Source organism: Pleurodeles waltl, chromosome 4_2, assembly GCF_031143425.1.
Source record: "Pleurodeles waltl isolate 20211129_DDA chromosome 4_2, aPleWal1.hap1.20221129, whole genome shotgun sequence".
Classification (NCBI taxonomy): Eukaryota; Metazoa; Chordata; class Amphibia; order Caudata; family Salamandridae; genus Pleurodeles; species Pleurodeles waltl.
The window spans coordinates 93,398,438-93,421,860 of NC_090443.1; the positions used below are offsets into that span (position 1 = coordinate 93,398,438).

Below are 23,423 nucleotides of genomic sequence, written 5' to 3' on the forward strand. Positions count from 1 at the left end.
GCGAGCTGGGACATCTGAGAAGACAAGGAATCAGAATCTGAGTCAGTAGTTTGGGAAGGTGTGGGGGGGACAGAGTGCATCCCTGCACTATAGTTGTGATCAGTAAGTGCTTCTTGAGTCACCTTGGGTCACCTTATAAATGACCTCTGAATGCAGCCAAGAAGGAGTGCAGAGGAAGGGAGAAGGGAGGGACCCCCAGATGAGGGAGGAGGAGTGTCCTGCGAGCTCATCTAAGCACTTAGAAATGGTCTGGAGGGCTGAGCTGAGGGCTTTGTTGATTTTTGGACTGATCTGTCAATCACTGCTTCCATACCCTCATAATAATAATAATCTTGGTCCTCATTAAGGCCGTAGCCTGCAAGGTCCTGATTAAATGTCTCATAATCAGACATGGTCATAAGAGGGAAAAACACCTCACACCCCAGAGGGAAGCACGGGTCTTCCAGAAAATACACTAAAAAAAGGGGGGGAACAGGACAGACACAGAATGTAATTATTACAGATCTGCCCAGCTCAGGGATCAGGGTGTGGAGTGGAAGCAATCAGCAGGTGATAAGGCTCCTGACAAGGCACCACAAACGGAGTGTGCACTGGCAAGGACTTATAAACTGGATTAAAACCGCTAAAAAAAACCTTAACTTTTTTCCAAATATAGAGCCTCAAAGTCAATGTGCACAGAAATCCCCCATTCTTGCAGCCAGGGAGAGAGGTGACACGAGCGTTTATACAGGGAAGCTGCCGGGCGAAGAGAGAAATGTGCCAGCAGCGGTAAAACTGGAGGGGAGAAAAGAAACCAAAATAAAAGAAAGGCTCAGCACGTACCTAGGCACAGTAACAGATTGCAGGCCGCACAGCAGTCGCGTAATGGCATCGGGCAAATAACCCTGCCAGCAAGTAACCTGCAAAAGACAAAAACAAGTAGGAAACAGTAATCAGCCGTGCCGGTAGTGAGCTCGCTAACACAGCATAAACAATATTTCACAAAAAAGAAGCCCAAATTAAGCAAAAAGCCACTTATCCTGACTGTGGAGCAGCAAAGAAAGAGACAGGAAAAATGGTGCCTCGCTATTTTGCATATGATGCCAAGAGACTATTGTTGGGTTAATAAGAGGCGTGGTTCAAAGCCTCATGGGACATGTAGTGTGTTTACTGTTTTTTTACTATTCTTTCATTGGCTGCTGTTTTTGAGTAGTAAAGATTGAGAAGCATAATCGGAGCCTCCAGCCCTGCCATGTAATTCAGTTTATGAGGCAATAATTGCAAGGAGTCTACAATATCATCAATGTGGAGGGCCTGTTGCATTTTCTTCTACTGAAGCATCAGAAAGAGAACTTTGCAGGCAATTTCTTGTATTTTTAGCTTTTATATCTTTCATGTTAGTTGCCATCTCCATTAATAGTGCTGTCTGGGAGTCCATTTTAATAGAGTGGTTTATCAAAGTCTCTGACATTTTTACTAGTGTACTGGTTATAAAATTCATGGCACTGAGCACTGGATATTGTAGAATTTCACCCAACCTCTACTATACAATGTCACAGGCATGCTGCCAGAGGGTCGGGCGTGGCCTGATGGTCTAATTAAAGGCTGGGTGATCACTCGTGGTCACTCAGCGATACCAGCATTCAGTGTGTCCGTTTACTATGTTGGCCCATAGTTCACGGCATAACCACATGTGATCACTGCCTCTAGACGAGAACCTCACAAATAGGTCAGTGGTATATCCTTTTCGGTATCTAAGTCTGTTTGAGGCGAAGTGTACAGTTTTAACTTTGCATATGCTGGTGCTCAAATTGGCACCTAGGAGGAGCTTGAATCCTGTTGCTCCATAAAGCTTTCTGCCGTGCCTTGATGATGTTTCAGGGACTGTGTTAATAAATCTAGATCACTAAAAAGATCTGGGTTGTCCATAGAATTACCTAAGTTAGTCAAATTGTTTTACCACTGCTGAAATCCAATGCATGGTCAGATGTTTGAGGTTGTCTGTAAATGGATTCACTATCTGAGTCTGCTTCAGGTAAATCCGAGTGGTCATCGTCCATTGGGTGATTAATTTCTGTAGTCATCACTGTTATTTTCCTAGCAGGTGGATTCTCCTCTAGTAGACTTGGGTGATGCAGAACGAACCCTAGCAGTTCATTATCAAAAAAGATGTATGAGATAAAACTGACATGCAACATAAATCCGACATAAACCCCGCAGTCCAACCCAAGAATAACTTCTACTGTTTTGCCTTACCTCATTCCTCCGCTATCGCCGCAGTTGCCCTGCAGCTGAAGGAAATAGTTCCATGTTTCCAAGGGTCACCCTCGCGGTCTGCAGCCTATTTTTCTGTACCAGCCCATCCTCGGCTTGACCCACAATAGGTAAAATAAACTGCTGGATGCCATTCTTCTGTCCCGCAATATGCCCTATCTCCCCTGGCTCCTCAAGGAGATGGGTGCCGTGGCAGTCTTGGGTCACCCGTGGGAGATGCTGTCAACAACTGGAGAACACGTCTCATAAGGCTTATTGGCTCATCCCCAAAACGTAAGCCACACAGAAAGAAACAAGAAGCACCAAAAATGTGGTTTCCCAATGAAGTTTCTAATGCACAATTTTGACATTCGGTACTCCAAAGAACAAGTAAAAGATAACCGACGTGACGTAGTGTTGAGGTGTTGTGGGAATGCACGAACACGAACCATTTACCAACTGAAAAACTTTTTAGCAGGTTGAATGCCCATCTTAAGACATCAGAACTGTGTTATTTACACTTCTCTTGCTATTTATAATTTAGCATATTACTCTGTTTCTGGCTCAATCAGAAATTATTCTAAAGTTAGAAACTTAGAATGGAAGCCCCAGTGTATTCTAACACTAGATAAACAAGCAACCTATGATTAGTTAGCATGTTGCCCTTTATTGCCCTTCACTGGCACCAGATAATGGAACCTGTACCTACCCCTATGGTGAGCACTCTTTTCCTAAGTTAAAAAAAAGACTCTCCATATGCTGTGGCACTGTTTCAGTTAATAGCTGAGCTGGGTGCTAATTTGGCATCTCCAAAAATGCTATGAGGTGTCCCCATATGTTGAATCTTTGGTGTATCTGGTACAGTCAAAAGAGGGGCTTAGCATATCTGAACTAGACGGCGAGATTAGGATGGTATTACGCAATTGGCTTGGGACCTATTCTTCATTACATATCAGTTCGTATACTTGCTCCAAATATTCATTATAGAAAGAGACTGTCGTCTTTAAGCTCAGTCTGTGACCTTTGTGAAAAAAGTGGTGTATCTCAGTCCACCTGTTGCACAAGCAAAACACCACAATAATCACAAATGGGCACCCTTTTTGCTCAACTGTTTGGAATGCACTTCCACAGCATCTGCTGTACCTTTTATGTGCATAAGCATTCAACCTCCATTTCCTCTAAATCCTAGTCTGAATTCATACAATTGCCTATAATTAGTTGGGGTTGCCGCTGTAGTTAGATCATGCAAAAGTGAAAAGGATCCAATCTTTAATGTGAACAGTCTGATTTGGATCCAAAAAGTGTCCTCAGGTTAAATTGTAAACACCCTTGATAATTAATTTTTTATAAGACCTAAAGATATTCGCAGTTTTTTTAGACACCACTGAAAAATGTTGAGAAATTAGGATCATGGAAATGGTTGAAATTCCCAGGTTGGGGTTGCTCACATGGAATCAGCTGTGGTGTGACTCTTGAGCAACACATAGGGGGTCATTCTGACCCTGGCGGTAATTACCGCCATGGCGGAGGTCGGCGGTAGCACCGCCAACAGGCTGGCGGTGCACCGCTGGGCATTCTGACCGCGGCGGTTCAGCCGCGGCCAGAAACATAAAGTCGGCGGTGTACTGCCGACTTCCCGCTGCCCTTGAGAATCCTCCATGGCGGCGGAGCGCGCTCCGCCGCCATGGGGATTCTGACACCCCCTACCGCCATCCGGTTCCTGGCAGTTCTCCCGCCAGGAACAGGATGGCGGTACGGGGTGCCGCGGGGCCCCTGGGGGCCCCTGCAGTGCCCATGCCAATGGCATGGGCACTGCAGGGGCCCCCGTAAGAGGGCCCCACGAAGAATTTCAGTGTCTGCTTTGCAGACACTGAAATTCGCGACGGGTGCAACTGCACCCGTCGCACCTTCCCACTCCGCCGGCTCCATTCTGAGCCGGCGTCCTCGTGGGAAGGGTGTTTCCCGCTAGGCTGGCGGGCGGACTTTCGGCGGTCGCCCGCCGGCCCAGTGGGAAAGCCAGAATGACCGCTGCGGTCTTTCGGCGGGAACCGCTTGGCGGGCGGCGACCGCCGTCCGCCGCGGTCAGAATCACCCCCATAGTCTGCATGAGATTTTCAATTTGTAATCTCATAACGTGTTCAGTATACACCCTAAATATCTTGTCATTTGAGTGAATAGCTCCTATGTCAGGATTTTCCGATGGAATCAGGCAGGTGCAGAGGTCCTTGGCATGCCTCATGGAAAGATAACAGATTTAGATAATGCCAGGTATGCATTAATCTGTTGCAGCAAGAAAGACAAGTAGTACCTTGGAGGGTTTGCAGTCTTCAAGCACCACGCTGTTCTAGAAAAAATAAAAATATATCCTCAATTTTGGATGGCCAATCTTTTGCTAAGTTTATTGGCTCATGATTTGTTTGATGCTGATTCATTCATCAATGTTGTGTGGATATTCAGTTAAGTTTCAGATCAATCTAGTTATGTCTACCCTGAGTTTTCAGCTTGGGCAAACTGTATCATTCTGATACAATTCATTTAGCTTTATTCATCCTAATTCCTTTATGTAAATTTGGAGTTCTTAACATGTTCCTGTACACTAATATCAGGGTCAGTGCTACAAAACTGATATTTTTAATAATTGATGTTTTCCTGATTAGCTGCTGATTTCCACACGTGGGGATAATGAAAAGGTGCAGATGGAGCTGAGCCGGCTGCAGTCAGAGAATGATTGTGCCAAGGAAGAGGTAAAGGAGGTGCTGCAGGCGCTCGAGGAGCTGGCTGTGAACTATGACCAGAAATCCCAGGAAGTGGATGACAAGAACCTGCAGAACAAGATCATGGCTGAGGAGCTGTCCCAGAAGGTGGTATGTTGATGGTCAAGTTAGGCTGGCTGCTGTCAGTTGAGGCAGTCATCTTCATGGGTCTTGCTTTTTGGTATCTAAGTAGAATAATTTTCAACATCCCAAAATTGCAGTGATTTCCCATAGGAAGGGGACTTAATGGAGAACCTTGCTGAGAGTCTATCATTCTTTATCCAGTCTTTTGACCTTCTCCTTTATCTATCATGGAAGTTCCTAAAGTGATTCCCTCTCCCACCCAGCCCCCTCCCCACCCGGAATAGTAGCTCCCAACTACAATCTGGGTTCTAAACTTAGTACCATAATTGGACTGCCCTTTAGCTGCCAGTATTGTATTGTATTGTATAGTATTGTATTGTATTGTATTGCAACATTTATATAGCGCTTACTACCCCTCTGTAGGGAGCTGAAGTTCTTGTTTAGTTTGGGTAGTCCAATACACCATGCAGGGTTTATGGTTGGGAGGATGTTGTCTTTGCTTCAATACTATGAGGGAAGTGTTTCCATTTTGCGTGTGATGACCACTGAGGTGGGGTTCTCATGTTATGGACAGAGCATGTAACAGTATGGTAGATAATGAAGTGTGAGAGACAGACACGCAGTTTTATGGTTTCCGGTACTCTGATAGCTTTGAACAGCTTGCAGGTCACTTTATGACATCTCTTATGATATAGTCTGCCTAGCTGGTTACTTCAGTGAGTTGTCCAATCTGAGATTTTGTATTTAATTGTGGTCCTGAGCTGGCATGGTTGGAGGGAAGAGAAGTGGAGAGATCTGTTGGAATGAGCATTTTTATCATCATCCTATATCCGAGTGTCTTTCTGAGGTGTAGGAAAGCGGTCACATTTCATATGTATTTGGAACCTGCAGTGATGAACTACATTAAAGTCCTTTGAATTGTCCAGTAATGTATGACAGATGTCTTCATTTATTCCATGGCTGTTTCATCATTTGGTGATGTTTAGTTTTTGTTACTGTATAGTGCTGGTGATGGACAACCCTCAGAGCACATATGTCTTATGTGAATTTATGAGGTATAGGTTACAATTTGCTGGCACCCGCTATGTATTATGGCCTTAGTATTATTGTCTGCCTTAACTGTTACATATGGAAAAAAATAACTATATTTTGCCACTGTGAACCCTAGATCAGCACTCTTTAGATTACCTGCACATTGAAAGCAGTTTATTTGTTGAGTTGTTTCCAGTTTGTTGGCTGTAAGCTGAGGATTGCTCTTGAGGGTGCAATTGTTTTTGAGGCTCTGTTGCGAGGTTGGGTGGTGCAGTTATCTAGGAAATAGCCATTTATTAATCTGTCTTGGAAAGTGTAAATGCTCCTGGGTGCCTCTAATGTTGGCTTGTTGTGAGTTCTAGAGCTTGGCAACTTGTACTGAAAAAACAGTACCTTCTACAGATTTCTTAAAGGCGGGTTTGGTATGATGATAAGTGGTGTAAGCCTGGACCGCAGTGTTCTGTTTAGTTTTATTACTTGAATTTAGTTTGTAGTTGTAGCAGCCCTTTTCCTTGGGAGACTGTGAATGATGCGAAGTGCTTTGAACATTGCCCTTCTAGGTTTAGCTAACTAGTGGAGCAATTGCAGGACTAGAGTCAAGCATTATCTTCTGTAAAAGTGGCAAAGAAGCCTTCAAGCAGCATTTTGGATGAGTTGTATGTATATGAATGCAAGTGCACAGGGTATGGGGTGGTGACATAGTCAAGCTTGGAGAGTACAAGTGTGAGGATATCTTACAATTCATGTTGGTGTGCAAGCTGTGGGAAAATGCAAAAAGGTGTTTTCATTGTGTGGAATGCATTCTTAGTGACATTGTTAAGATGCTGTATTAAGAAAAGGTATGAATCCATGGTTACTCCTAGGTTTATAACTTCTTTTGATATTCTTGGAGGGGCTTTAAGTTCCTTAGGCTACATGGTAGTAGGGTGGTGCTTTTGTCATTGTTCGCAGGTCATAATCACTGTCTTTGCGATATTGAGCTTTAGATGGTTATTCATCATATATTTATGATACAGAGGCAGTCATCAAGTTGTGAATTGTAGAGGTCTTCGAGGCTATCCATTTAAAAAATAATTCGAGTGTTATCTGCATATTTGTAACAGGAGAGTTTGTATGATCTAACCAGATTTGATAAGGGTGTAATGTAGATGTTGAATAATGGAGGGGATATGATTGACCCCAGAGGAAGCGACCTTGTTGTGTGTAAGGAGGTGGTGTGAAAGGTGATAGCTAGACTATAATTTATCCATTTGTGTGATAAGTAGCTATTAATTTTAGAGCCTTTTTATCGATTCCAAGGTTGTGGAGTCTTTATGGTAGCGTGGACAGTATCAAATGCAGCTAATAAATCCAGAAACAACAAGGCTGTTCTGTTCTTTTCCACTGTGAGGTTTAGATCATCCAGGTTAGATATGATGGCTGGCTCTGTGCCTATGCCTAGTTTGAAGCCAGAGTGTTGGTCTGACATTATGTCATAATGTTCTAGAAACTTAGAAAGTTGAGCAAACACTGCTGTAATAGTCCATTTGATACAGGCTCTGTAGTTTCTTGGATGGGGTTTTGTTTTTTTAGGGGAATTCTAATGTATGTGGTATTCAGTTCAGATGGGACTTAACCTAGTTCCAAGGACATTTTGAGTAGGCATCTGGTTACCTACCATGCACAAGTTGAACAAACTACATCTTTAAAGGTCTTTAGTGGTCAGGGTCTGAAGAGAATCCTCTGACTGCAATGATAGTATAAAAGAAATCTTTTTGTGACAGGGTATTGAAAGTATGCATTGACTGATGGGTATTGTTGACTCTTTCTATGGTGGTTAGGTCATGTGTTCTTGTGGTATTGTCTGCAGTCTTCTTAAGGTCAATTTCAATCTTTTTAATTTTCTAGATCAATTAATTGGAGATTTTGTTACAGACGTCTTGTGTTCATGGTGTTTCTGTGTTTTGGCACTCTCTATTGTGGAATTCTGTTTTTTATTGAAGTAGTGGTGTCCTTGTGGTTCTGATGGCTCTTTTGTAGGTTCTGTTATGGTGGTGTAATATGCATTTGTCTTTTTCATCTCATTTTTTTCTCCATTTGTGTTGTAGTAGGTTGAGTTGTGTTTTCATTCTTTTGCTGTTGTTATTAACCAATATAGGCGGTCATTCTGACCGCGGCGGGCAGCGGTCGCCGCCCGCCATGCGGTCACCGCCGAATGACCGCCCCGCGGTCAAAAGACCGCAGCAGCCATTCCAACTTTCCCGCTGGGCCGGCGGGCGCCCTCCAAAAGAGCGCCCGCCGGCCCAGCGGGAAAGGCCCTGCAACAATGAAGCCGGCTCCGAATGGAGCCGGCGGAGTTGCAGGGGTGCGACGGGTGCAGCGGCACCCGTCGCGATTTTCACTGTCTGCTAAGCAGACAGTGAAAATCTTTGTGGGGCCCTGTTAGGGGGCCCCTGCACTGCCCATGCCAGTGGCATGGGCAGTGCAGGGGCCCCCAGGGGCCCCACGACACCTCTTCCCGCCAGCCTGGTTCTGGCGGTGAAAACCGCCAGAAACAGGCTGGCGGGAAGGGGGTCGGAATCCCCATGGCGGCGCTGCAAGCAGCGCCGCCATGGAGGATTCTCTGGGCCAGGGGAAAACCGGCGGGAAACCGCTGGTTCCCCTTTTCTGACCGCGGTTTTACCGCCACAGTCAGAATAGCCCAGGAAGCACCGCCAGCCTGTTGGCGGTGCTTCCGCTGCCCTCCGCCCTGGCGGTCAGAGACCGCCAGGGTTGGAATGAGGGCCATAGTGTTTATTTTATGGTCAAGCCAGCATGTGTTTTTTGTTGGTATCAGTTTGTCCAGTGCAATGAAGAACTAGTTGTAGATTGTTTGTAAGTCTTTCAGCTATGTGTTTATTGTTTTTTTAAAGTGAGTGTTGAGTTGATGGATGTCTAGTTTTTCCATTGTTTGTATGAGTGTTTGTTGCTGTTATGTTTTGGTCTTACATATGCTGTCATTGATAGGTGATGATGTTGTGGTTACTCGAGCTGCTGTGCTGTGTTGTTGTGGATGCTGCCTCGTCTCAATGGATACAACTCATGTAATTTCCTACATCTTCCTATAATAGACAACTATAGGACTGCATTACTTTCATAGGCTACAAAATTCCACTGTTGGGACTATAGGAGCCTGCTTCTACCTAATCTCCACAAATGTCATCTTGTGACTGGTTCTTGGGTGTCCGCTGCTGCTCCACAGTCTACTTCTTTAATTGTCTCTGCAAATGCCACATTGTAACTGGCAGGTGGGTGTCACTGCCAGTCCCTTAAGTGCTTAAGCCTTTGCATTTTCTTAATGGGTAGTGGCTGTCATAGCTCCACCACTGTTGCCCTTCTCTTTCCAAAATGCAAGGCTGTGCCAGAGTCTGTCTGTTCCCTCTGGGACATCAACCAAGGTATTCCCTGACTGTCGATGGTGTGTCACTGTGGCATTGGTGTCTGTCTGCTCTGTCCTGGGGTTTAGCTGATGCCACTATTTATAAGCATCCTTCTGAGTCAAGCATCCTTCTGAGTCATGGACTGTGGAGGTCAAAGCAGACATTTTACTTCACTGATGTTTCTAGAAAATGAATATATCAATCACAAGTTCCTTAAATGTTTTGCATTGAAATTGGTATGAGTCTTGGAGCACCTTATAAGAGCTGTTCTAACAAGGCCCTAATCTTGAAACAGCATAATACCTGGGACATATGGTTGACTTTATGTGGGTATATATGCAATTCAGAGCAATTTTACATGTTATTCTTTTGCACTTTCGCTTTTACAGGCGAGTATGCTTTCCTTGGAATCTGAGCTGCATCGTATGCAGGAGTTTAGCAGCCACCAGCGTAAGCGCATTGCAGAGGTCCTGAATGGCTTGATGAAGGATCTGAGTGAGTTCAGCATGATCGTGGGCAATGGAGAATTCAAACTGGTGAGTGATGATAACACAAGATAGAATTTTATACTGATTCGTACAAGCACATGAGGGGAGAATTAAAATATTAATGTCACATAAAAGCAAACGGGGCATGCTCACATAATAATTTCTTTCAGTTGTTAATTGAATCAATAAGTTAATCTGTTTTCACACCACATATATAGTTCAGTCCATGGATCCCACCTTTTTATTGCACTGTAGGACAAAATATATGGTCCACCTGTATGAAATTGTAAATGGTGTGAGCAATATACTGGGGCAGTGTCTCTATATGTGGATTTGGTAGCAAGGAGACTACTACATATATTATTGTGGAACAGTCTCTCTGTAATGAAATTATTCCTCAACTGATGGTAAAGTATGAGGAGGAAATGGGCAAGAAATGCAGATTCAGAGTAGTGCAAAAGAAGCTGTCGTACAATGGTACACATTACTCACTGAAGTGACTCCAACAGTGAGTTTCTTTTAAGGCTATTTCTTCCACCCCAATCTGATCTCCAAAGCTACAGGTGAGGCTCCTGAATTGATGCTTGTCACATGTTCTGCTTTTCCTTTCTTCTCAAGCTTAGACACAAGCAGAAGAAAATGGTGGATAGGTTTGTCTGAAGATAGGGGAAACTACTGACTATCAATGCAAGGCACTACCACACCATCTACTAAAGTAGCTCTTGGAATTGTCAGAATCAGGTCTGCAGCAATGTTTGATCCAGGTCTATTTATCAGTTACCACCTGATACAGGATGAAATCCACAGAAGCCCTGCTTGTTTATCACTCCCATCTTAAAGTATTTTCTGAAAGTGATGGTGAGAGTTTTTCCCTAAGTGTGCACACCTACACCTAGCTGTGAGGTGTATACTGTGCTTTCTTGTGAGTGGCTCATGTATAATCAGTGAGATACTCAAACCCATGTTTTCTTCTCAGAAGTACTGTTCAATCATTTTTTTCATTGGTAAGGTGGTGTTTGCAAAGTACCTGAAAACAATTCTTGGGATTCCATCAGATTTTCACTTTCACCACCTGATGTTCCTTTCTTTCTTTTGTCCAGAATCTTTGTACACCAGTTTAGAGAGAGTTGCACATGTCTTATTTGAAGAAAGCACATCGCAGTCATGTAGAATTCTGTTCTACTTAGTTATGTAGGCAGAAAGTGAATAGTGCATTTATAAAACTGTATTTACCAAAAGGTAACACACCAGCAGACTTGGGAGAAAAACATCTCTCTTCCGCAAAAAAACACAGTGACACTTATAGTGTGGCAGGGTTAACATACTGCGGCAAATGACTTACAAGGCAGCAAGGACTCACCCACCTAGGTAGCACAGCTTGGTTGACCATTGATCCATCATTTCAAATGCATGTATAGAAATCAATGAATGATGCATATACTTGAGAACTTCAATAAAAGGTTTAGATTATTTTTCTTTGATTTAGCTTTAGTTTTGTCACAATGCTCTTGAGATCAAGTCCTTTCCTACTCATATGGCTCAACTCAGACAGGAGCCCGCACTTGATGTGATATGGCCTCCAAGACATCTATGTTAAGATAAACTTAGGAGCATAGAAACGGGCTTAAAGAATACTCATGTGCCAACTGTCACCTGTGAAGTCAGTGTTTATGGAGAAGGGCCTCTTATTAGACTTCTTACAATATGGCTAATGAGCTAACCTTCTGCAGGTGGCCACAACTGTACCAGTAGGATACTACTGGTACTATCCTACTGTGCGGATGTCTGGTACTGCCTTGTGCCAGGTCCAATAACTAATGCACAGGCTTGGCCAGGATCTCTTGATTACTACCTATACCTGTGCTGGTGCCAATGGTGCTCTTGATGAGGCTCAATTCTATGATCGGATTTGCCAGAGAGCTCTATTATTGCACTAGTAACGGGTTGAAATTGGTCCTGTTGCTAAAAAGTCCATGAAGATTAGGTCATCCCCTATGCACCTCTCAAGTCCATCTGGTAGAAAATCGGAGCGTTCTAATTGATAAACCCCTTTCCTTTGAACCTTAAACTCAAAGTGCCACCAAGTCCAGCTTCCTCTTTCTTAAAGTCCCAAGGAGTAATTGCCCCTAATGACATTTCCTCATGCGTATCAGATATCTTTGCCTTTAGCCATGGCACATTTTAACTACACTAGTGCCTCTCCGTGCATGTACCACAGCCTCCAGCAATTGCAGACTGGGATGGTGTGAGGTGTCCTCAGATTTGCATGCTTGTTTCAAGTGGTTTATGCATCACCATAACATTTGGTAGTGAATATGTTAGCTATCACTCTGTGTCAAAATGGACAAACTACCAGCTTGACTTTATGCCTCTGACTATCAATGGCAACTTAGATTTTGTTTTCCACTGTTAATAATTGGCTGGCAGGCACTTCTTCCTCTGTCCATAAACAAATTAATTGGAACTGTACCCATCTCTCAATCTGTGTTTGTTTCTGTGGTCTTTTACACTTTTCTTGTCAACAGTTACATTTTTATCTAGAAGTTATCTGGAAGTGCTTAGAAGCCACAAAAAAGAAGGATTCCCCCCACAGGCTCTTTTAAAGCATAAGGAGTTTATTCTTGTTCCATCTCGTTCTGATTTGTACAGACACCCTTAATTGAGAAACAAAAGTAAAAACTTAAAAATGCAGGAAAATGCCACTACTCAAGGTGTTTCAAAGTTAAGGACATCAGAAGGCAGCTTCACAAAATACTTCTGGTAGAATTTATGAAAAAAATCCATCTGATCACCTATAAATTCGAGTCCATTTGTGATACGACAGCTAACCTGACTGTATCCATTAACACACCTGCTAAAAACTTGGTTAATAAAGCAAACTAACACACAAAATGTATCCATTATTAAAACTGCAAAGTGTCCTTCAGCATCGACTGATCACATTATGCTGTAAAATGCACGAGTATTGGGAGCTTCATCATTGTCTAGAGACATGTTCATGCAAGAAATAAGTGCAACATCTCTAGACCTTGTCCAGGATCAAGCATGTATTACTGCTCACCTGGATCCTATTTTTTTATAGTGCCACCCCCTGTAAACCAAACGCAGTTAAAAGTGCAGCAGTTTGTGCAGGTATAAAAAGCAAATTGAGATATGGTGCACCAAATTCTAGAGTAAGGTAACTTGACCTCAAACCAATAAGCGAGTAGTCATTTAAATAGTACAGTCAGGATTTTACCATATTGCTTCAGTCCCTATTTGTGTGTATCTATTTTCCAAACTTGATTGAATGCTTAAGGGCCTTATTTAGAGTTTGGCAGATGAGATACTCTGTCACAAACCAGGAGCATATTCTTAATCACTGTAGCACAAGTAAATTATGGACTATGGTACTTGTATTACAGTGGACGAGATATCTACCACGTTTGTGCTGGAATATTCCTACCACCAGGCTCTAATTGAAGCCCTCCATTTTTTCATGACATGATGGGCATCATTGCAAGTTGGGTGGAATAGAGTTGGATGTTTACCATGTTGACCCATGGTGAAGTTATAACACGTGTGGTAAATACCTCCTATTCCGTTTTTTTTCAAATTTAAAATGAGGCATTACACACAGAATCAGTATTTAACACACCACATTACCCATGTTTTGCCTTTTTATGGTCTTTTTCCCCCATTACATTTCAGCAAGTTTGACCTGGCGGAATTCAGGGGAAAACTGTGAGAGAGTGATAATTATCACATAACTCATAATTCTGATCCCTATGCAAACTTTTGTTTGCACACAGATTCAAATTTAACCCTTCTCTTGGAATGAGAGACTCAAGGTCTGTACACTGACTGAAAACAAGCACATGGCTCTGCCCCCAGATAAAGGGCTTCTGGCAAGGAATTGGAAAGACACTATTTCACATCCTGGACAAACCGTTGGTTCTGACCCTGAGGATAGGATTGCTTGGCATACTGGAAGACCTTTATGGTCCCTGAACGGACAATGGAGGGGGCGGTCACAGTGGTTGCCAAGCAGAATATTCCCTGTGAATGGAAATCCTGTCAACCTCTACCCTGGCGGAATGACGGGTGGGAGTGGACTGGTGTGCTGAAATGGAACAGCCAATCTATCAAGCTACGGGTGTCCAAAAAAGCATACCCGGATTTGGAGCAAGTGGTGGACATATTATTTGCTGGAGAATGATTGACGACTGGCTTGTGGATAAGAGTGACATGTTATGGTGTATGAGTCCAGAGTTTTCACATGTATCAATGCCTATACATGATATTTCTATAGCACAGACCTAGAAAAAGGGCAGCTGAGCTCTGTACATGGTCTGTACGGATAACAGGAGAGGGAGCTAGGTTGTGTATGGTTAATGCACTGTTATGTAGTGTTCTTTAAATCTTTAGCTATAATACCAGGGATTTTACGTCTTCTCTTACCTGGATAACCAACTAGTAAAAGTGGCTTCTGTAATGGTATGGCAAAGATTAAGAATGTGCCAAAGAGTTGCCCATTTCAGTTTCTCTTTACAACAGGTAGTCGTGGCCATGGACACCCTTTGAAGGTTGAGGAGCCCAGACAAAGATCTGACAGTGAAAGTCATATGGCCTCAAAAAGAAGCTCTATTGGATGTCAGTATGCTGGATATGAGGTTCACGTATTGGCCTCCTCACGCTTTTTTCTCTACACTTGATGAGAAGTTTGAGTTAAAATAGGCAACCTGGGATCCTGGCACAATATCCGGCTGGTCATCAAGGTGTTCACAAGCAGTAAATGGAAAGCTGTTGGTAGAACATGAATAGAAGCTTCATCCAGAAGTATAACAATATCTGTTCAACAGAAGGGAAAAGGCAGACATAGATCTGTTTGCCACAGTAGCAAACAAAAATAGTGGTTTTGTGTGCCACTGTTCCAAGTCGAAGGTCTCTTTGGAGTACTCTGTTGGTCAGTTGGTACTGGCATGATTGTATACTTTTCCACATATACCCCAGCTACCCCCAGGGATCCTGTCTTTTAGGGGCAATAACTCAATAATGATCTTTTATTACTTCCCACTGCGTAAAGCAGAGCTGTACCACTCTCTACATTTATCTATAGCACCACACTTCAAGTAGCCATCAATATCAGCTCCTCTTTCAAAGGGGAAAAAGGTTCTTTAGGACATACTGGGCTCCTTTAACTCTAGTAAGGTTCTGCGATTCGGTGTGCTTCTTCAAAGGCTTATTTTGTTTCCTCAAGGGGAAGAGGATTTATATTAACTGTTTGAATAATGGCTGTAGTCCACGATCTTGCCAAGAGGAGGTTTTGGTGCTATATATTATTCACCTGGAAAAATCAGGCCTCCTATACTCTTCTATTTGAGTTGGCTTTCAATAGTAACAACCTATAGAAAATGCCCTTCTTGTAAGGCGTCTTGCAAGATAGCCTGCAAAGAAACGTTCAATCGAGTGGCTTTCCGACACCATCATGGCAACTTAGCATGGTTCTGTAGGAGATTTTAGTCGCTCTTTTTGAACCAATTCATAAATATGACCTTTGTCTCCTGGCATGGATAGCTACCACATTTATTTCCATTACACAGGCTACTGAAAGTTATTCAGAATCAGAGATTTTTACCATATAATCTATTTACTTTTTTCCAGGATTTTTATTGGTGTGTTCTTCATTTGTAAAATTAGTCTCTGAGTCTCACATCAGTCAGTCCATTAACCTGAATTCTTCCAGAGCATTTCCGATCTAGCTCAGCAATCGCTTCACATGTAGAATGTCAAATGAGTCCTTCTATTCTTGGTGGAAACAGTGCAAGATATCTGCAGCTCTACAAACAAAATTTGGACCAAGCACCACATAAACATTATGGCCCTCATTATGAGTCTGGCGGTTGTAGGACCACCAGACCTGCTGTGGTGGTTGGACTGCTGCTAATGCGATGGTATAGCCTGCACATTATGACTGTGGCAAACGCACCACAATCGGACCGCCAACGCCACAACTTTTTCGCAGGCTGACTGCCTGAGGTGCTGGTGGACTCAATTTGGCAGGGCAGCGCTGCCCTGGGGATTACAAGTCCCCTCTCCGCCGGTTGCACCACCATGTAAAAGCAGGCAGACACGGGGCACCCCCATGGCCAGCCCTTTCACGCTTTTCACTGTCTTCTTGGCAGAGAATGAAAAGGGCAACAGGTGCTGCTTCACCCGATGCACTGCAACTTTCACGCAGGTTCTATTATTAGCCGGTGTCAATGTTGTGGGTTGTTTCCCGCTGCACCCAGTGGGAAACTTGTAACAGCCCTTGCGGTAAGGTCTCTGCACTGGCCGTTTTCTGACCGCACGGATTCGGCGGACCAGCTTTTCCATCCTCCTATGTCGTAATGAGGGCCTATGTGTCCAGATGATTATTGCCTTGCATGAACCTTACTAACAAAAAGCAAGCAAATATCTTCCAGAGACCCTAGAATCCATTCTGCATCTAGTAATTATGTTTTTAAGGAGTTTTTCTTCAGCCGCTTTATACAAGGCTAAGATTTGGAAGTTGAGCCACTCGTCACTGTTTGTAATGCAAGAGCTAATCTTCAAGTTGGTCAGACAGCTCTTCAAAATCTATTTAAACAAAACTATACAACTAAGTATGTCAATACTACAAAGATTTTCTGATGTTGTGACTCTTGAGGGGCTGGATTGCTTTAAAAGGAGCAGTTCCCTACCAATTGCGATGAATTTTTTAAATGTATTTCTAAATCAATCAATCTTAGATTTTTAAAGCGCAACTTATCACCCTGGGGGGTATCCGGGTGCTGAGAGATGTCTCTGTGAATCAGTAGCTACCCCCTTAAAAGAGCCATGTCTTGAGCTTTCTCCAGAAGTCTGTAATCCCTGTATGAAAATCTGTCTCAGATTTCCTCAGAATAGGCGATTTGTGACACACCCAGTCATTGATTAAGGCACGATGTTTGAACTCAACTGTAATACTTAATTACAGTTGAGTTCGGACGTCACAGTGTCTGCTGCCAGAGCAAGCAGCTGAGAGGAAAAGCAGGTCAGGCCAAGAAGCACAATTAAAGCAGCTGTTTAAAGAAAACCATACAAAAAAAAATCATTGATTTTCTTTCTTCTGCTTTTTTTCTACTTTCCAATGACAAGCAAAAAAGAGATATTTATGGAAACGTTTATTTGTTGCACTCCTTAGGCAATTCGGGAAAAGTTAGAATCATTCTACATGTTTCTACACATTCTGAGCAACTGGCTTGTATTAAACTGATTCTAATATTTGCAACACATATCTTACAGCTTTTGTGATGTATTTAATTTTATATCCAAGATTAAATTGTAGTTTTATCTTTATATTTGCAAACATGAACTTTCTTTCTTATGAAAGAGCTATTATTTAAGTGGTTGTGGGAAAGGTGATGGTGTGACCATGTCAACTTTATAGTGCTAGCGTTGGATTCAGTTAACTACACATCACTGAATCAATTAAAAAGGCTGTAATGTAGCAATTTGTGAAAATCAGAAAGCAACAGTAGAGGGGTACTGCGTCAGACAGAGACCTTGCTACCTTGAGAACGCAACTCAGATAAGGAAGGGAAACACTACCCAAACTAATTTAAATTAGGTGCGGAGAACACCCAAAGAGTAACAATGGGCTATAAAGTATATCATTATAAAGATAGAACGTCGTTATGCCGGACCACGAGATCCTGTTTTGTTTATAGGCGGTAGAGTAGACCTTTTTCATATTTTGTTGACATACAGTTTAATTTACAATATGTATGGTCCAAGTAAGGTTCACAGCCAGAAAGGGACATGACAGAAGGAAAAAACAACCATCTGAGTATATAATAATTACAAATGTAAAGTGCAAAATGCAATATGTTGCAATTCTTATGGCAAGAACCCAGCAGTTTGAAGTGCACAGCCAGGGGGTACTGCCCAAGGTACTGAAGGTAGTCACGGTGAAAAGAAAAACATCTGACACATGTTTTGTCAATCCGACGTTATCAAGGCTGTAACAATATGTATACAGATACAAGCAACATATGTAGATGTAAATAATGAGAAATAGGAAGAGTGAAGAGGAGATGAAAGGGAAGATATGTCATCTGTGGCATGCAGTTGTGGTCTATCATGATCATCAGACCTGAAGATGGTAATTTAACACCGATGCTAACAGAAGTGCGAGTTGTCTTTAGCCTTGTTCCTCTTTATTGTCATGGAACTTCTCAGTGACTTGCAATATCCTTTATAATGTACAGCAGGAGGTACTTGGTCCCATATTTAAACTTGTTTGTGTTTGGATCATGCACCATGTTAGGTATTAAGGCATTTTCCATGAAACTATTGAATACGAGTAGCTTACTGAAGAAACACAGAATACCATTTCGAAGTACACCAACAATAAGACTAATTGTTTTAGAACAGCAGTGGAGAGGCAGAAGAATTTCAGTGAGCTCAGTAAAAAGAAGAACAAGTGAGAGATTAAAGTCCATGGATGGATAACAAGATGGATTGAGTCAGAAGTTTTGTAGGGAGAAATTTCCTGCAAAGGAGAAGTACTACTTCTCGACTTGAGAGATTTTACATTTTGAAAGTTATAGCTAGAGGATGGATGGCTAGGTGTGTTTTGGTCATTGGCCTAATACGCCAACAGAAGATTTTGAACTTGATTCTAGTTTTCAGTGCTGATGGAGAAATATAATTCAGTTTCCCTTCCACATTCCTAATTTACCCACCCATCATATTCTCAGTTCTAGGCTTGTCTGCATAACATAGCATTATACCCCACTGATGAGAGCTATAATGGTTGATAAAGGCCCTAAATTTGGGTTGTATGCCCCAGTCATAGTCAGGGGCCTTTAAAAAGGATGAGAGCTGTTAAGAACCAGTATAGCTTGAGGCATAGCACAGATATCCCATAGCCAGGCATACATACACACTAAATTACACTGAATAAATGAATTCAAAGAAAAAGGCCACACCTGAATGACTGAGACCACAGCAGTTTTGTTTGGAGAAAACTATGGTGCATGTTTATTTGGTACAGTAATGGGTTAACTTATAGGTGATCCAAGGGCAGCCACTGATGATGTGACATAAACTGGCTGCCCCCTGATTAGCCAATGTGGATCAGGGATGTTCACATCTGGTGCTGAATCTTTGGTAGGTTCACCACACATCTGGACTCCATGGGTCAACACGCAGAGGTGGAGGGTTGCCAGGCAAGCCCCCTGTTGCTCAGGCATACAACTGCTTTTGCGGATAATGGGACTCCATTGCTTTCATTCCTGAGCCCTACTGTAAGTATTCGTGTGGTACTGGCATGAAGCCCCTATGGGATCTTCTTTGTGGTAGCTTTTGGCACCTAAATCCTTTGGATTGTCCTGTAACTCAGGTGCAATGCAAAACAAGAGGCAATAAAACATTGCAATACTTTCAGTCCATTGGTAATCATACACAAGTCAAAATGAGTAAGAGGCAGGGAGGGTTTGTGGTGTTGGCTCACCCACAGAGGATGACCCTTGTGACCCAAGGGTATTTAAAAAGGATCTTGTCCTGGTAGTAACTTCGTCGGGGAATTTGGCCTTAATCCTCAGGTTCAGGCAATTTCCCCTCAAGCACTGAGGGGGATAAAGCAGCAGTCATTGTGAAGCCTGTCTGAGGAATGTTGCACTAAGCTGCTGCCTGGCTAATTGTCAGCCTGCATGCGATGCAGGCAGTGACTAAAGGGTTGCTATGGTATTAGAATATTCCACCCATTGGGATTAGAATCTTGTAAATTACACAGGGAGAAACACAAAAACAAGCATCAGAATCTTAAAACACAAGGTCTGTGCCAGCCATTATTGATCCCGAGCTGCTTCCTTGCCATCAATGAAGCGCTGAACTTCTGAATCTTCTAATTGTAGTTACATGTATGACATTTTTCTTTTTTTACATGATCTTATAAATTTCCTTTGGCCTATGACATTATGATGTTGGTAATCTGGTAATCACGAACAATAGTACATAACACAAATGTTTTTTTTTTACCTTTGTCCTTCATGTATAACTATCTAGCCCCCTGTGAGAGGGTAAGGTGCAGTAAATGGATGGATCTTTTTGCTGTGAGTTAACCATGAGTCTACATATTCCTTGGTGATGTACATTCTAGTTACGTCTGTGGTGACAGACGTAAAGCTAATATAAAATTGATGTGCTATGTAAGCAAGCCTTGCTATCAATGATGACCCTCTCAAAATTACTGGTTTCCTTCTCGTGTCGCGTTTAGCCAGTAGAGATTAGTGGAGCCATTGAGGAAGAGTTCACCGTAGCCCGACTCTACATCAGCAAAATCAAGTCAGAAGTGAAGTCGGTGGTAAAGCGCTGCCGGCAGCTGGAGAACCTTCAGGTGGAGTGCCATAGGAAAATGGAGGTAACGGGCCGCGAGCTGTCTTCCTGCCAACTCCTCATCTCCCAGGTATGAACCACCATCTGTGTCAAGCAGCATCCTACTGCTCAACAACCATTGTCCCCTGAAGAAAAAGAGAAAACAAGAAAAGGAGCAAAGTAGACCAAATAAGGAGTAGCCGGGTGGGTCAGTAGCAGTTCCTCACATAAGAACCCGACCTCCATTTGCACATCAACGCTTTTTTGAGCATTACTTCCAGCCCAAAAGAATGTTTGTAACCTTGGGTAAATATACAGTTTTAAAATGGAAGTAATTTACTTTAGTTGTGTTTGGAATTTCTGAGTAGTAATTGATATTGAGCAAGTGAAATATCTTTTAAAGGGGCCTCCGAGTATTTTGCATTCTATTTCAGGATGTGCTAGAAATTGACTAATTTTCTAAATGTACTGACCTGTCATTGGAAAACTCCTATAAATGTGTCTGTGGGCTTTTTTAAGAAACATCTGCCATTTTTCCTTCATTTAGACTTAGATTCCGTGCTAGGTTTGGCGGGCGGCACAGTGGACTGATGCCTTTAGACAAGCTTTACCTACAAGTCACCTGTAGGACAAACATTAATTGTGCTGGGTTTATATTAATAATTATGTAATCCCAGCAGCATATTTAAGCGAATACATGAACACAGTATTAGGCAGTGGGAATGTTTTTACCAGCGTGTCTGCCAAGCTGGCCTTTTCCATGGGTTTATATGAAAAATGAAAAGCACACAAAATTAGAGTGAAACTGGATACAGGAAAGATATTGCACTCTGAGCTCTCAGGTATTCCTGTACTTTCAGTAAATTTCTAGCACCTTCTGAAATATCATGAAAAACACTGAATGCCTCTTTTAATTTCAAAATTAAGCATTTTATAATGACTTTGTAGCCAGAACCTAAGCATTGTAAATGAAGAGATGCATTTTAGCTTAAAGTACCACTTCAGATTCGACAGGAATAGCATCGGTGCCTCCCTTAGTGACACAGCGCTGCTGCTGTCACTGATCTGAATATATCAGGATAAGCTCCAGTGGAACCATGAAGAAAATTCCTGATTATTCCTAACTTCCTATACATTTGATAGAACTATCATCAATCCCTATTTTTATAGGGCATTTTGGATTGATTTTAGGTAATAAACTGCTAGTACTTTTTAATGTAGCTGTACTGCGTTTGACAGGAATTTCCTGTAGGCTGTGAATTTGCCCCACTAATTTATACTATTGAATACCTTAAAAAACTGGCACCTCACACCACGCCTAGAAATAGGGAGATTAATTTCTTGCACTACTTTGTGACATGAGTTGCATATTCCGATGTTAATTTGTAGTAGGCTGTTTAGGAACAGTTGCTTGTTTCTACTTGAACTCACTGATGCTCTCCCCTCCTGTGCGGTTTCTCTTTCTTCTCCTCCTAGCATGAGGCAAAGATCCGGTCCTTGACTGAGTACATGCACAGTGTGGAGCAGAAGAAGCGGCAGCTGGAGGAATCCTACGACACACTGAGCGACGAGCTGGTCAAACTTCAGGCGCAAGGTACTGCTCCAAGCTCTTGCTGTGCTGCTCCTACCATACAACACGTGTTCCCGTCCCTCAGCATTCCGGTCCATGGTCACAAACTAGAATTGAAATAGCTTTTGGCACAGTCAATGGTGACCACATGAAATCTTGTCAATGGTCATAGGGGCTTCAAATTCAGTTACTAATGAAGCTATGTGTCATTGTTTATATATAGTACCACCTGATATTGCATATGCTGATTGATAGATCTTTACCTAAAGTGAAGTAAATATACAATTGCTCTCCATACAGTGAAAAGCGTACATGGTATGCGTGCATTACCTATAACCTGGTTAGAAAACTTCGTTACATTTGAAGAGGCATGTTTTATTCCTTTTATGAATTTTTCGAAGGCATTCACTAAATAAGTGGTCATGATTTCCATAAAAAAGTGAATTGGTCTTGCCTGTAGAAATAAAAAGGGTGAAGAGTTTTGATTGTTTGGAAAGTTTATCTAGTCTTTCAGTGAGTGAAAAGTTTTAGTAATGTAATGATGGCGAAAGATGTTGCTTTTGGATTGTTAACTAAAACGATTTGGTCATGGACTGCTGTTAGAACCTGTTAGGATTTGTGACGAAACTTTTTGGTATGTAGTGGGGGAAAGATTCTTCTATTAGAATAGTGGTTGGAAAGTGTTGCAACTAGGGTACAGTGGAATGACACTGGATTATTCAGGTAAAAGAATGTATTACTGAATAGTTGGGACGAACATTTTGCTATTTGATTTTTGAATTACGATGTTGCCACTTTTTTTAAAGAAAAAATTATGTTTTATCACTGGCGGAGGCTATGTTTTTTGAACGTTCTGTGAAAGGTTATTTAGTGGATATGGTTGAAGACAAATGTTGAGTGCGATATTGGTTACGCTGATTTAGTGGCTGTGGGGAGTATTTTGTGGAGGTGAGTGATTGTAAGTACTCATTCTGTGACTGCGGATTGGCTAGAGAAGTATCTCTTATTTTCAGTATGAGGTCTTCCATATTAGAACATTAGTAGCCTTTTACTCAAGGAAGGGCTAGTGACCGTGGGCAAGTGGGTGATGTTTATTGTAGCAAGACCACAAAAGAGAGTTGTTCAATAGAAGGTAGTGTTGATTGTGGTAGTAAACTTAAAGATTAATGTAGATTGGTTTGTAGGTCCTTTTGTTGACTGAGTTAGCAAGTAAAGTTTTGCAACATCAGTTACTGGGAATTTAGTAATATCACTTAGCACAAAACCATATAACAGATGCCAAGGAGTGCTACCTAATGAGTAATGTGTGTTCTCTGAGTTGTGATCACTCATTACAAGCAGTCTCTTCAACATTTGTTAGTGAAGATTGGTGGTAGAGCAGTGGTCGAAGTGTCAGTTGTTGAGGAATAATTGTTCATGTACTTACAGAATATGAATTGGCTCAGGAATTATCAGTAGAAGTGTGATTAATTGATTGATTGAAAAAATAAATTGTGTAGCACAT

General features: G+C 42.2%; 1 protein-coding gene across 1 annotated transcript in view; it reads left to right on the forward strand.

The window, feature by feature from the left end:
• KIF5A (kinesin family member 5A) overlaps positions 1-23,423 on the forward strand; it is a 602,234-nt gene that overhangs the window by 393,047 nt on the left and 185,764 nt on the right. The window contains exons 14-17 of the mRNA XM_069230811.1: positions 4,890-5,096; positions 9,889-10,035; positions 20,252-20,440; positions 21,826-21,943. Coding sequence (XP_069086912.1) covers positions 4,890-5,096; positions 9,889-10,035; positions 20,252-20,440; positions 21,826-21,943 — 661 coding nt within the window. The remainder of the gene's footprint in view (positions 1-4,889; positions 5,097-9,888; positions 10,036-20,251; positions 20,441-21,825; positions 21,944-23,423) is intronic.